This window comes from Sphaerodactylus townsendi, linkage group LG07, assembly GCF_021028975.2.
Source record: "Sphaerodactylus townsendi isolate TG3544 linkage group LG07, MPM_Stown_v2.3, whole genome shotgun sequence".
Taxonomy (NCBI): domain Eukaryota; kingdom Metazoa; phylum Chordata; class Lepidosauria; order Squamata; family Sphaerodactylidae; genus Sphaerodactylus; species Sphaerodactylus townsendi.
Window position 1 is genome coordinate 113,707,080 of NC_059431.1, and position 12,894 is coordinate 113,719,973.

The 12,894-nt window shown below is 44.0% G+C and overlaps 1 protein-coding gene across 1 annotated transcript in view; it reads right to left on the bottom strand.

Annotated features, from left to right (window-relative positions):
• The window catches only part of PHC1 (polyhomeotic homolog 1), a 249,717-nt gene extending 237,628 nt beyond the window's left edge, over positions 1 to 12,089 (bottom strand). The window contains exons 1-2 of the mRNA XM_048504789.1: positions 11,865 to 12,089; positions 2,517 to 2,675 (exon numbers count right to left, since the gene is read on the bottom strand). Coding sequence (XP_048360746.1) covers positions 2,517 to 2,630 — 114 coding nt within the window. The 5' untranslated portion in view covers positions 2,631 to 2,675; positions 11,865 to 12,089. The remainder of the gene's footprint in view (positions 1 to 2,516; positions 2,676 to 11,864) is intronic.
• Positions 12,090 to 12,894: the final 805 nt, after the last annotated feature.

The following is a 12,894-nucleotide window of genomic DNA, read 5'->3' on the forward strand; positions in this document are numbered from 1 at the left end:
GTAAGAAAGAAGAAAAAGAATTTGGATTTATATCCCGCTTTTCTCAACCATAAGGAGTCTCAAAGCGGCTTACAATCACTTCCCCTTTTTCCAGCATGGTGTAGTGGTTAAGAGTAGGTGCACTCTAATACGGAGAACCAGGTTTGATTCCCCGCTCTGCCACTGGAGGCTTATCTGGTGAACCAGATTAGCTGGTGCACTGCAACACATGCCAGCTGGGTGACCTTAGGCTAGTCAACAACAAACAACAAACAACACCTTTATTGGAATTGATTGATCGTGCAATAGACACATAAAATAAGTCTCATAAGGCCAGGACCTGTAACAAAAACTGAACAATCTTCTCCAGAGTGAAAGAATCATCGGTGTCTGAAGCCGCAGGATAGTACGGCTTAAAGGACCGTTAGTCTTGGATAAGAGAGAACAACCATCTCTAAGCAGTGAATATTTTGGGCAAATGAACAGAAGGTGTTCAAGAGTTTCGATAGAAGTCGAGCAGTTTGCACAGACTCCGTCTGGCTGGGGTATATTACAAAAACATCCATGTTGCACAGCTGATGGAAAAACATTACATCTGGCCCTCGTCAGAACTCACCTTTGTTTGGGCTAAGATGGTAAAAACATTTGACCATTTGTCGCGGTTTAGGCATAATATAAAAATAGCATGGGGGGCATGATGGCATGGCACAGATTAGGATATTGTTGCTCCTGGGCTGGTCACAGTTCTTCGGAGCTCTCTCAGCCCCACCCACCCCACAGGGTGTTTGTTGTGGGGATGAAAGGGACAGGAGATTGTAAGCCCCTTTGAGTCTCCTTACAGGAGAGAAAGGGAGGGTATAAATCCAAACTCTTCTACTCTTCTTCTTTCCAATTCCACAACAGGGACTCTGTGAGGTAGGTAGGGCTGAGAGAGTTCCAAAGAACTGAGACTAGTCCAAGGTCACCTAGCAGGCTTCATGTGTAGGAATAGCAAAACAAATCCAGTTCACTAGATAGGGCCACCACTCACGTGGAGGTGTAAGAAATTAAACCCGGTTCTCCAGTTTAGAGTCCACCGCTCTCAATCACTACATCACACTGGGAGACCTCAGGGGCTTCACACACACCCGGGTTACCTCATATCCTGAAAAGTACCAACTGGGTTTCATATTGATTTCATAGTTTTATTGTAATGGGCTGTTGTAAGCTGTCCTGAGCCTGCATCAAGAGCAGACTAAAAACCAAATCAATTCTAATTCTTCTTCATCATTATCCTCCTCCTCTTCCTCCTAGAGACCTTGTGAGTAAACTCTCATTTTCTCATAGCAAAGGCTGTGGCAAATGTAGAGGAGCATTTACTTGCCAGTCCTCCTCCTAGATAATTCTATAGGGCAGTGATTCTCAACCAGGGTTCCGTGGTACCCTGCGGTACCATGAGCACGTCTCGGGGTACCATGACAATGCTACTGCCTGCCCCCCCCCCACCGGAATCAAATGGATTTTGAGGGGGGGGGGGTTGGAAGCTTCATGGGCTCCCTTTAAACAACACTGAAAAACAGAATTGTTTTATTTGCCTAAATTTGGTGTGGATTGGGGGGGTAGATTTAAATGGAGCTCTCCCTTTAAATCCCCCCAATCCATGTCGAATTTAGGCAAACAAACAACGCGGCTGTCAATGCTGCTTTCCCTCCCCTCCCCCTGCTTGCCACTCCCCCCCCACCTACAGGCCAAAATCGGAAAAAAACCTAAAAAATGCAAAAAAAAAATCCAATGAACCTCAGGGGTACCCTGAGATATGAAGAGCGAGGTTAAGGGTATCACGATGTCGAAAAGGTTGGGAAACACTGCTATAGGGTGTACTGTCCTTGGCCAAACTGCTGGGGGGTGGGGAGCATGGAGGGAATGAAATCATGGCCAAAGACTTGGGAGCCCCCAAGGAGCCTGGCCAGGGAAAACTGCTCCTTCCCTAGCTCAAAAACTGGCATTTCCGAGTCCAGACTACAAGCAACAATAGCACGATCTCCCGAAAAGCTATTGCCCACATTCTTTGGAGATAAGAACAGGACTGCGGATAGGGGGAGAAGAAAAGTCAGCATTATCTTATGTGATGAGAAGATAGAATTATCTTATGTGATGAGAAGAGAGACACGACTGAACCACTGAATGGTCTAGCATAGATGTTACCAAACACAGACCAATTGCTTGTTCCTGCAGGGGCTCGGTTGCAGTTATTTATTTATTTCACTTGTACACCACTTTTCTTCTCAGTGGGGACCCAAGATGGCTTGTATCATTCTCTCCTCTATTTCATGCTCCCCATCAGGTTTCCCAGGTGGCATCTACAGGTGACTGGCACAGGGTTATCCAGCAAGCTTCCACGGCAGAGTGGGGAATCAAACGGGGGTTTCCAGATGCTAGTCCGATACTCAAAACTACTACACCATACTGGGGCTCTGTATGTCAGCTGACGATCTCAGCCAGGTTTTATAGAGATGGACTGGATGGCCGTGGCTCACAGGACACACGGGACTTCTCACCTGCACTGCCTGCCGTTCGTAGAGCGTCATCTGGGATATTTGAGGGCGGGTGCTTCCACCAGAGCCTGAGTTTCCGCTGGCCGAGTTCGAGTTCTGCTCACTTTCTGTCTCCATGATGGCAGGTCTCGGCAAAATACCCCTAACTTCTTGTCTTCAGCTCTGCACAAAGAAAATTAGAGGTTACTTCCCTGCAAAGAACCAGACTCTCTTGACGCCCTCTCTGTTAGAGGTGGCATCATCTATTCATGTACGTATTCGTAGTCAGCCTTTCTCACGGCGAATCATGCAGAACGCCACTAGCGGTCACGTACAGCTCTCAGCAAAAACTGGTTCAATGAATTATTAATCATCTACAACCTATGATGGGCAACGATACTCCTCTCTCACAGACATTGGGAGGCCAACTTTTTCTTGCTAATAGGTAATTTTAAACAATTTCTCATGAGAGTAATGCCCTTCCTAGCATGGGCAGAGACTCTAGGACCCGGGCCAGTGTGAAAGGACTGGCCCCTCTATTCCCCCAAATTCTTCACATGCAATAGAGAATTGGGGGAAATCAACCAAGACTGTGATTACGCAAACCTCACGAAATTCTCCGTCTGACCCCAGCTGACGCCATGTCTCTGAAGATGCCAGTCACAGATGCAGGCAAAACGTTAGGAGCTACAAATGCCAGTCCATAACCACACAGCCCGGAAAACCTACAAGAGCCAAACAATGATTCCTGCTAAAAGGAAATTACTCAGTACCCAAGCAGGTCCATCCTGGAACAAGATACATCCATTTTTCTAACTCTATCACCCTCGTCCATTGAGCATACGCCAAAAAAAGTGACCTCTCTGGTTGAGCTGTGGCTTATGTGTTTTTAATGAATCATTTAATGAATCATTTAAAAACGTTAAAAGTTGCTTTTACTTGTGTTTCTGTGGGGACCCTGATAGGGTAAAAGAGTGGCATAAACATGTTTCAAATAAGTCTACGGAAGTCAATGGGCTTCTTAAAAAGTAACTCTGGGCATTAAGACACTAATGTCTGGAGCAAATGCAAAAACATCAGAATGCTGCGCTTCAATAAGGCAAAAGAGGTTATGTAAGAAACCCAGGAAGACGAATGTCAACTGTGACAAGTCATGGATACCGTCTGCTATTTTCTACAGCAGATGATGAGAAAAACCCTGCCAGTCTAGATGCAACCTCATCAATAATATCGTGCAATTAAAACTAATCTAAGCAGATATTGCACCACTTTTTCTAATTATTCCTATCTGGAACATTATAGCGCTCTTTTTAAAACCAAGTGAAGAAAGCATGGAAACTGAGCGGGAGGCAGTGATATTTAACACCGACGGTTGCGTTGTGCCGCTGGAAAAAATAGTTCACATTCTTAAGTATCAAGGTCAAATGTTTAGGCAGCTAGGATTTTTCCAGCTTGTCGTTGCAGTTAAAGGGAAAGGTCTTCATAAGCAACATTAACGCACCGCAGGCAGATTGATTACTTGAGTAATGAGGCGCAAACAGTTGGAAGAAAACAAATTCTACATTTGAACTGAAGTGGTCAGACTTACGTCCAGTTTTACTTATGATACAATAACTGACATGAATATTTGTCCACATTATCCAAGGTTGGGATTTTGTCTGCTTAATATCAGAGCGTCATCCATAAGGAAAAAGGTAGGTACAACTGGAAGTAGTCAGAAAACTGTTCTGTACCTTTAAGGATCCAATACTGTGAAACCCAGTATACTTAAACAACACTAAACAAACACATAAATACAACAAACTCCACAAAGGCAATTTGCTCCAGCAATAATCTTTTGCAGTGATATATCTCCAACAGACGAAAACAACCCTTTTTTAGGCTAACCTAAGTAAACACTATGCTAAGAAATTTCTCTTACAATAATATATCTCAAACAGACAAAAAGCCTTCTTTACACCGACATAAGCGAACACTATACAAGGGGCGAGCTAAACCCCACGTTGGGTCATGCCTCGTGCACTGCTTCTATGGCCCCATCTAAAGACCTTGTCATATATTCATAATGATTCACACAGAAAAGTTAGGACCTCTCAATTAGAACAGGGGGTGGGATTTGAGCAGCACAATCGTCATAAACAGGAGAGGAACCACGGAGAAAAAAAGATAACTAACTTTTCGATATATCACTGCAAAAGATTATTGCTGGAGTAAATTGCCTTTGTGCAGTTTGTTATATTTATGTGTTTGTTAAGTGTTGTTTGAGTATACTGGGTTTCACAGTATCGGAGCCTTAAAGGTACAGAACAGTTTTCTGTCTAATATCAGAGGTTGGCAGCAAGCCGGGGATGGATGACGGGTGAGCAGCAACAGTTTGGTAAGTCCATAGCCCTTCCACTGGAAACTGGGTCACATCAGAACCAAAAATGTGAGGGGTTACATGCAGGGGTGTCCAACGCTGGTGCCCCAGATGTTCACGGACTGCGATTCCCATCAGTCCCTGCCAGCATGGCCAATTGGCCATGTTGGCAGGGACTGATGGGAATTGTAGTCTATGAGCATCTGGGGCACCAGCGTTGGACACCCCAAGTTACAGTATACGATGAAACCACAACCAACAAAACCGTAACCAGATAAACAAACTACCAGGATTCTACGCATATCCTGCTTTAATAACATATAAAAAAGCAACTGTCCATTTAAGAATGAACAGAATTTGCTACAAGAATATTAAAAGCCATTAAAAGTCCTCTGCATCCAGCATATAGAACAGCCTCACACAAAAAATTCCTTGACAATAAGATGTCAGCAATTTCTTCCACAGAATAGTTTATGCTGTTACAATGTTATTTATTCCATTGTCAAGTAGTTATGAGAATTGAGGATTGTATCAACGACTTTTAACAATGACTTTTAACATATGCATTCTTAAAGGAACAGTTGTTTTTTGTACAGTATATTAAAGCAATTTGTTCAGGTATACATGAAGTACTGATCATTTCTCTATCTATAAACGTATAAATAAATCTATGCATAGATGTCAGCAAGTCTATATAATATGAAATTAAGATTATTGAGTTTATATGTAATCTGACCTACATAATATTTTGTCACTTGTCATTATTCCTGTTAATCTATGTCAGAAATTATAAACTATAGTCAATTGTTTGATATATCCATAATTGTTCAGGGCCCTAGAATATTGCCATATAATCTGGTTTATCCCCAACTTCCCTGTTGAATACTTAGCTTAAAAATGGTTGAGTTAATTCGATCAATGAAGATCTTTGGTCAAAAAGATCATATAATTTGAAGAAGGAATTTGAGATTATGTATGGTTTTACTAACACTAACCTGCTGTCAGCTATAGTTGTAGTTATAACATTGGTTCATTACATCATTTCTGTTGTTAAACAAATGGTTTTACTTTTAAAGTGGTTTAATGGACTAAGTTTGGGATCTCGTAATGATTGTCGCTTACCATGACACATCACAGGACGTGGTATGGTCTTTTAATATACATGGAAAGTTAATATTAATACATGAACTCAAAACAGGGAGATTATTTAATGTGGTTCCAGTTTATTAGCCTGGTTACAGATCACATCAGAAGTCATGGGATGTGCCTGCAGTTTACAGGGCCACTGGGGTTGATTTTTTCAACCTAGAACATTTTTATCCCATCGTCCCTCCAGATATGTTCATTTTATTCTTGAAATTTTGAAAATGGCTGATCCCACCCCATCAAGTGCATGGCAAGCGCAAAGGCAAACAATTTCAGGAACTTCCAAAGCCACCCGAGGTTTGTGTTTGTCCAGAAAAACCTGACATTTGAGGGGAAACTGAAATATATGCAACACTTATGATCCTATCAAATCCATATTGACTGTACTGTTTTAACATAAAATGCTTCATTTATATTTCAGTTTGCATATAAAACTGGTTCCAAATTCTATGTCCATGTATGATTTATATCTTCCACTGCTTTGGCGATACTTGGCTGTAGTGTGCAGCCCGAGTTTTTTCAGTGGATTCTCATATTGGACATAGAATCTGGAGCTGCAACTGTGGGGTTGTTGTTTGTAGTGTTAGTGCTTTTTGTCTTGTATGTTTATGCTGCATTGGTGACAGCTCTGCCTTGCTTACAGAATTTCGTTCCCGGGGCTCTTCAGTACAAAGGTTCGGCTGTTTGACAACTGTTGGATAGTTAAGGCTTGGCTTCCATCTAATGCTCAGGACTAACCTCAGTTACCTTCAGCCCAGAACTTACCCTGGGAGAGTGCGGGGGGGGGGGGGATCATCCATGACTTGCGGAGTGAGAGGGGATAAGCTGCATCCTAAATGAGAGTTTTTCCCTCCCAGTAAGCTTTACGGGAGGCAACAGGGATGTGAATATGCCCTTGTTCTTTGCAGTGCTGCCAGTTTACTGTCGATGTGCCTCGTCAAATATTGCTCTTGAGGATAATTTTCACCACCTCTCCCCCAGGACTTCAATCCATGACTGAGTGACGTCCTGGGATTTTTCTGGAGGGTTTTTCCTGGCAACTGAATTGCAGAGAAAGCTGGCTGATCAGGCTGGAGCAGCCATGACTGCTTCCAGTGCGTTGGACTGTTAAAAGGGAATGGATCCCCAACCTGCAGAGTTGCCAGAAGTGGATTGGATTCCTACAGCTCATGCTATAATCCAGCGGTCCCCAATGGGGTGACCCCCAACACCTTTCCTGGCACCCACTGAGTGTTTTCAGAAAGCGAGTGAGGCCAGCTGAGGCTTCCACCCAGCAAGACTTCTGATTGACTGTGCAGATGTGTAAAAATATTGCCTTGGCAGCAACAGCCATCACAGCACAAGGCTCTTCACTTTGTGAATGAACGAAAGAGCCACTATAGGTCTGGCTTCACCATTTTGTGGCTGCATCGACCATGTTGCACTGGAATTCCAAAGTTGCCTGGAGGCTCTTATGTTCTGTGAATGGACAGATGTCAACTGAGAGACCTTAAAGCCGCATCCTAGCAAGCACTGATTGGTTGTATCCAGATGTAATAGACAAGAGGGCACCATTAGCACGCCACCCAATCAATCAAGCAAGCCTGTACTGGCATTAAATATATCAACAAGGTAAACATCAGCCACAGTAGACTGCTGCATTAGTATTGGCAGTTATAGTCCTAAGCTTCGCATCTTGAATCCTCATAGCAATTAACAGGAACTTGACCACTGAAGCTGATTCGCTAAAAGTCAAGATACTAATTCCTTATTGGAGATCCTTAGGCTGTTCATTAGCAATAGTTCGATAAAAATTTTCCGTTGAGGTGTATATACTGTGTTTCCCCGAATATAAGACAGTGACTTATATTAATTTTTGCTCCCAAAGATGCGCTATGTCTTATTTTCAGGAGATGTCTTATTTTTCTGTGTTCTGTTCGTCGGGCATGCTTCCAAACAAAAACTTTGCTATGTCTTACTTTCGGGGGATGCCTTATATTTCGCACTTCAGCAAAACCTCTACTATGTCTTATTTTTCGGGGATGTCTCATATTAGGGGAAACAGGGTAGCTCACAATGCAGAAGCACGTGTGCAACAGTTTCAAGTTGTGTACAGGAGCAGCATCTTTCAATGAGGAATGTTCATAGATCTGCCCCAAAAACAAGTGTGTGTCAACTGTGTCGGTATAGACTACAGTGCAGTTACGTTCTCTGTTCCTAGGGGTTGTTGCTTTTTAATTAAAAATCTGTTTTCTGCTGAGAAAGCAAGGGTTTTCAGAGCCTTCAATGGCTCAGACAATTACCTTTTAAAAAAATCAATCCTGCTTAATGCGCAACACAACTCGAGGCCTTATCAAACACAGCTGACCAAATACATGTTCTGTTCGCTTTTTTGTTATTTCTGAAAGTGTGTTTTACAAAGCCTGCTGTTTAAAAAAGTGAATGAGCGGTAGAGGACAAACGGTGAGCAGGAAGTCCAATGCAAAAGGGGATTCATTGGGCATTGAAAAGTTTCCGCAAAAGTAACAACCAGCACCTGGGAGTGAAATATTTCAGCCCCTGAGCACAGAAAGATGCAGAAAAGAGCCAGGTGAGATTTGTATAGGACTTCTCTTAAGGGGCAAGTCAACTGTCAAAGTGGAATTGCTTCAAACTCAAAAGAGGGGCATTTCCAGGGTTTTTTTTTAATTAATGGTGATAATGTCCCAAGTGGCTTAGGTCACCTCTTGCACAGAAAGCATTTTATCCATTGCAATAAAAGTATAGATAGTCAGTTCTCTGTACAAGCACCAGGTCATTAGTAACCGATGGGGTGACGTCGTATCACAACCTTTACTAGGCAGCCTTTGTTTACGGAATAGAATCATAGAATCATAGAGTTGAAAGAGACCGCAAGGGCCATCAAGTCCAACCCCCTGCAACGCAGGAACACACAATCAAAGCACTCCCTGTGGCTCGTCATTGCCTTCCCTAGCCGTCTACACTTACTCCCAGCAAAGTGGGTATTCGTTTCACCAACCTCAAAAGGATGGAAGGCTGCGTCAACCTGGAGCCAGCTCCCTGACCCTGATCTCTATCAGTTCGAGCTCAGGTTGTGAGCAGAGCTTTGACTGCAGTACCACAGGTTATCACCCTGGGCCATGCAGCTCAGACTGTAACTACACTTGTTCTAACACACGGGTCTGCAACCTGCGGCTCTCCAGATGTTCATGAACTACAATTCCCATCAGCCCTTGTCAACATGGCCAATTGACCATGCTGGCAGGGGCTGATGGGAATTGTAGTTCATGAACATCTGGAGAGCCGCAGGTTGCAGACCCCTGTTCTAACAGAACTCGCTTGGATTGGTCCAGTGGTCCATCAAGTCCAGCATCCCATTTCACAAAACAGTCAAAAAGATGTCCTTGAAGGCCCTACAAACCAGACATGAAGTCCATTCAAGGACTGATCTTCAGAAGATCTCTCACCCACAGGTCATAGATAAGGAAATTTTCTTGTAACATGTTCACATGGACACATAGATCTACACATTATAATTTCTCTTAGGTGACCACAGTATGGAGAGAGGGCAGCACTGCCAGGTCGTCCACCCCAAAGCGGGAAGAAGTAGGTAGGAATGCCAACTACTGGTTGGGAAATAATTTTGTAATTATCTGATGTTCCTTAATGTAATACAAACAACCACACAGGATTGGACTGTATTTTTAAAAAATAAATGAATATGTACAGAATAGTTTCTCTTTTTGTTTTTGCCAGCAGAATCAAATTAGGCATCAACTCAAATATGGGTTTTACCCTATCACAGTGATGGCAAATCTATGACACAGGGGTCAAAGGTGACACGCCATAATGTTTCCAGTGGCGCACCAGTTTTCACCAATATCCAACAACTATTCTCCCCGTTTAAATTGCTTTTGGTAATTATTTGACCTCTCTTTATATAATACACAGCCCTGCACGTGATTGGTCTGTATTTTTTAAACAAATGAATATGTAAAGAATTGTTTCGCTTTTTGTTTTTGCCAGCAGAATCAAGTGTGGCATTTTCCAAATTTTGACACACTGAGGCCAAAAGGTTCGCCAATGCTGCCCTATCATCTACATTCAGGAGAAAACATGAGAAACCAGTCAAAATCAATATTATTTGTCCTCACACACAATAGACAGAATTTACCATTTATACCTGGGGAGGGAACCCAAAACCACCCTCCCTCCAGTGTCAATAGGGCTGATTCACTTCTTTGGGCTATTATTACTATTATTAGATTTCTATCCCGCTTACCCTACAAGTGGGCTCAGAGCAGCTAACAAATAAATACAATTCTATACCACAGTCCTACAAAACCTAAAACATTTAAAATATCTATTACAGCACATTTACAGCATTCCATTAATAGGAAGGGGCCTCGGGTGAGATGAATAGCAGGTCTAAAGCTGCTATAGCTAAACGTTTCCCCACAGTCTGAGCATTTGTATGCTCTCTCTTCAGTATGAAATCTTTCATATCGAACAAGCCCTGATCTAAAATCAAAGCTCTGCACACACACCAAACATTGATATGGCTTCTCTCCTGTATTGGGTTGTTTGTGTGATAAAAGGTTGGACCTACTCATAAAACCTTTCCCACATACTGAGCACCTACACAGTTATCCCTTCCACGTTGCAATTTCCCCCATCATGGTTTGATACATCACGAATCGGCATAAGAAATTAAACAGGAATTTGGGGGGAGTTTTGCAAAAGCCAGCAGATGACACAGAAAAAGTTTAGAAACGTGGAAATGCATAAAATAGACGCATAGTACTGTGTAACATCAATGTATTTTATCTTTTAATACACAATTTCTTTTTTAAAGTTAGAAAAAGAAAATAATGCAGACTCCTTTTCTGGTATAAAGGGATGCCATCTACAGTTATCCCGTCTACATCACGACTTTCCCCAATACAACTTTGATATATTGTGGGTCGGCATAAGAAATTAAATGGGAAATTTGGGGAGTTTTGCAGAAGCCACAGACGACACTTGAAGGCCCGCAGATACCCCAGAAAAAGTTAAGAAACTTGAACATTCATAAAATAGATAGATCACACTGTATGACATCAACACATTTTATCTTTTAATGCCATAAATGCACACGATTCCTTTTTAAAAGTTAAAATGAGAGAAAAAATTCAGACTTCTGTGGTTCGAAGGGATGGCATCTACAGTTACCCCTTCCACATCTCGACTTTCCCCATCGTGGCTTTGACATATAGCAGGTAAGCAGAAGCAATTAAATGGGAATTGGGGAGTGGGATGTCGAAAGTCACAGACCACACTTGAAGGCCTCCGGACGGCACAAAAAAAGTTTAGAAACTCGGAAATTCATAAAACAGATGTATAGTATTGTATCATATCAACATGTCTTACCTTTTAATATCACAAACATACACAATTTCCTTTCTAAAGTAACAGGGGGAAAAAAATCAGACTTCTTCTCTGGTTCAAGGGAGGGCCCAAAACATGACATGGATTTCCAAATCTTGGGGGTCGCCCCGCCCCTTACCCCAGCAATGTGGAAGGGATATGGAAAGCCATATGGATTCTTTTCTGGGATCGGGTCTATTTAATGCAGGACGGTTTGATCTATTTAATGCAGGATCTGATCTATGCAGGACGGTTTGAAAGCAACTCTCCACCCCCCCCCCCGCCCCCAATTCTGAGCTTCTGCCCCCGTGTGGGGCTGTCTGTGGCCTGAAAGGGGGAGCCTGAGCCTTCGAGGGGCCTCCCTCTGGTGGTCTTCTTGTGGGGTCTCCTCCGGGGCCTGGCCCCCGGGGAGAGGCGCGAGCCGACTCCGCCTCAGCTGAGGGAGGCCACAAACAGCCCCCCCTGCGCGGCTCCTCGCTTACCTCCGCCTGGGCCTGGCCGGGGCCCCGAGGGGGCGCGCCGGAGGACCCCCCTCCGTCCCACGGGAGAGGCCGGGCAAGGAACCGCCACCACGGCCGCCGCCGCCGCCGCCACACGCCCCTCTCCGGCCCGCCTTCCGCCGCTCGCCGGGCCCCGCCTCCCTCCTGCCGCCGCGGATTTAATTTCTCCGGCCGGACCCCCCCCTCCCTCCCCGCCTCCTCCTCCGCCGCCACTTCCGGGGAGGGGCGTTTCCGGGGCACGTGACCCTCCCGCCTCCTCCGCCCTCCCGTAGAGGGCTTGCCGTTGCTATGGCGACGGGAGCGCGGCCTACCGCACGCCTCGGAGAGAGGGAGGGTATTGCGGGAGGGGGCGCTCCGACCCTCTCCTAAACTGTGAAGGTGCCCCGCCTCTTGTCCCTAAGAGGACTCAAAGGTTTGCAACCATAGAAAAGGACACAATGAGAAAAGGGGGGGGGGGGGGAGATAGCAAAGTATTAGGGGTTGCCAACTCTAGGTTGGGATATTACTAGAGTTTTGGGGGTGGAGGCTGGGGTGGTCGGGGTTTGATGATTTAGTACAGATTATAATTCAGTACAGTATAGACTAGTATGTTAGTATAATATAGAATACAACAGTATAGAATAGTATACTAGAATAGTGTAGTATATTCGTATAGAATTGTATCGTGTAGTATAATATAGAATAGTATACTGGTATACTATAAAATAACATAGAATAGTATAGTGTAAAGCATAGGTGTCAAATTCGTGGCCCTCCAGATGTTATGGACTACAGTTCCCATAATCCCCTGCCAGCATCCTGGATGGCTTATATGAAGGCGCATATCGGCAGCATCCCTGGTATCATGCTGGCAGGGGATTATGGGAACTGTAGTCCATGACATTTGGAGGGCCGCGAATTTGACACCTGTGGTGTAAAGTTACCCCTCCAAAGCAGCCCTTTTCTCCAGCAGCCCTTCTCTTTGTAGTCTGCAGATCACTTGCAGTTTGAGGAGATCTTCCCCCTGTAGGTT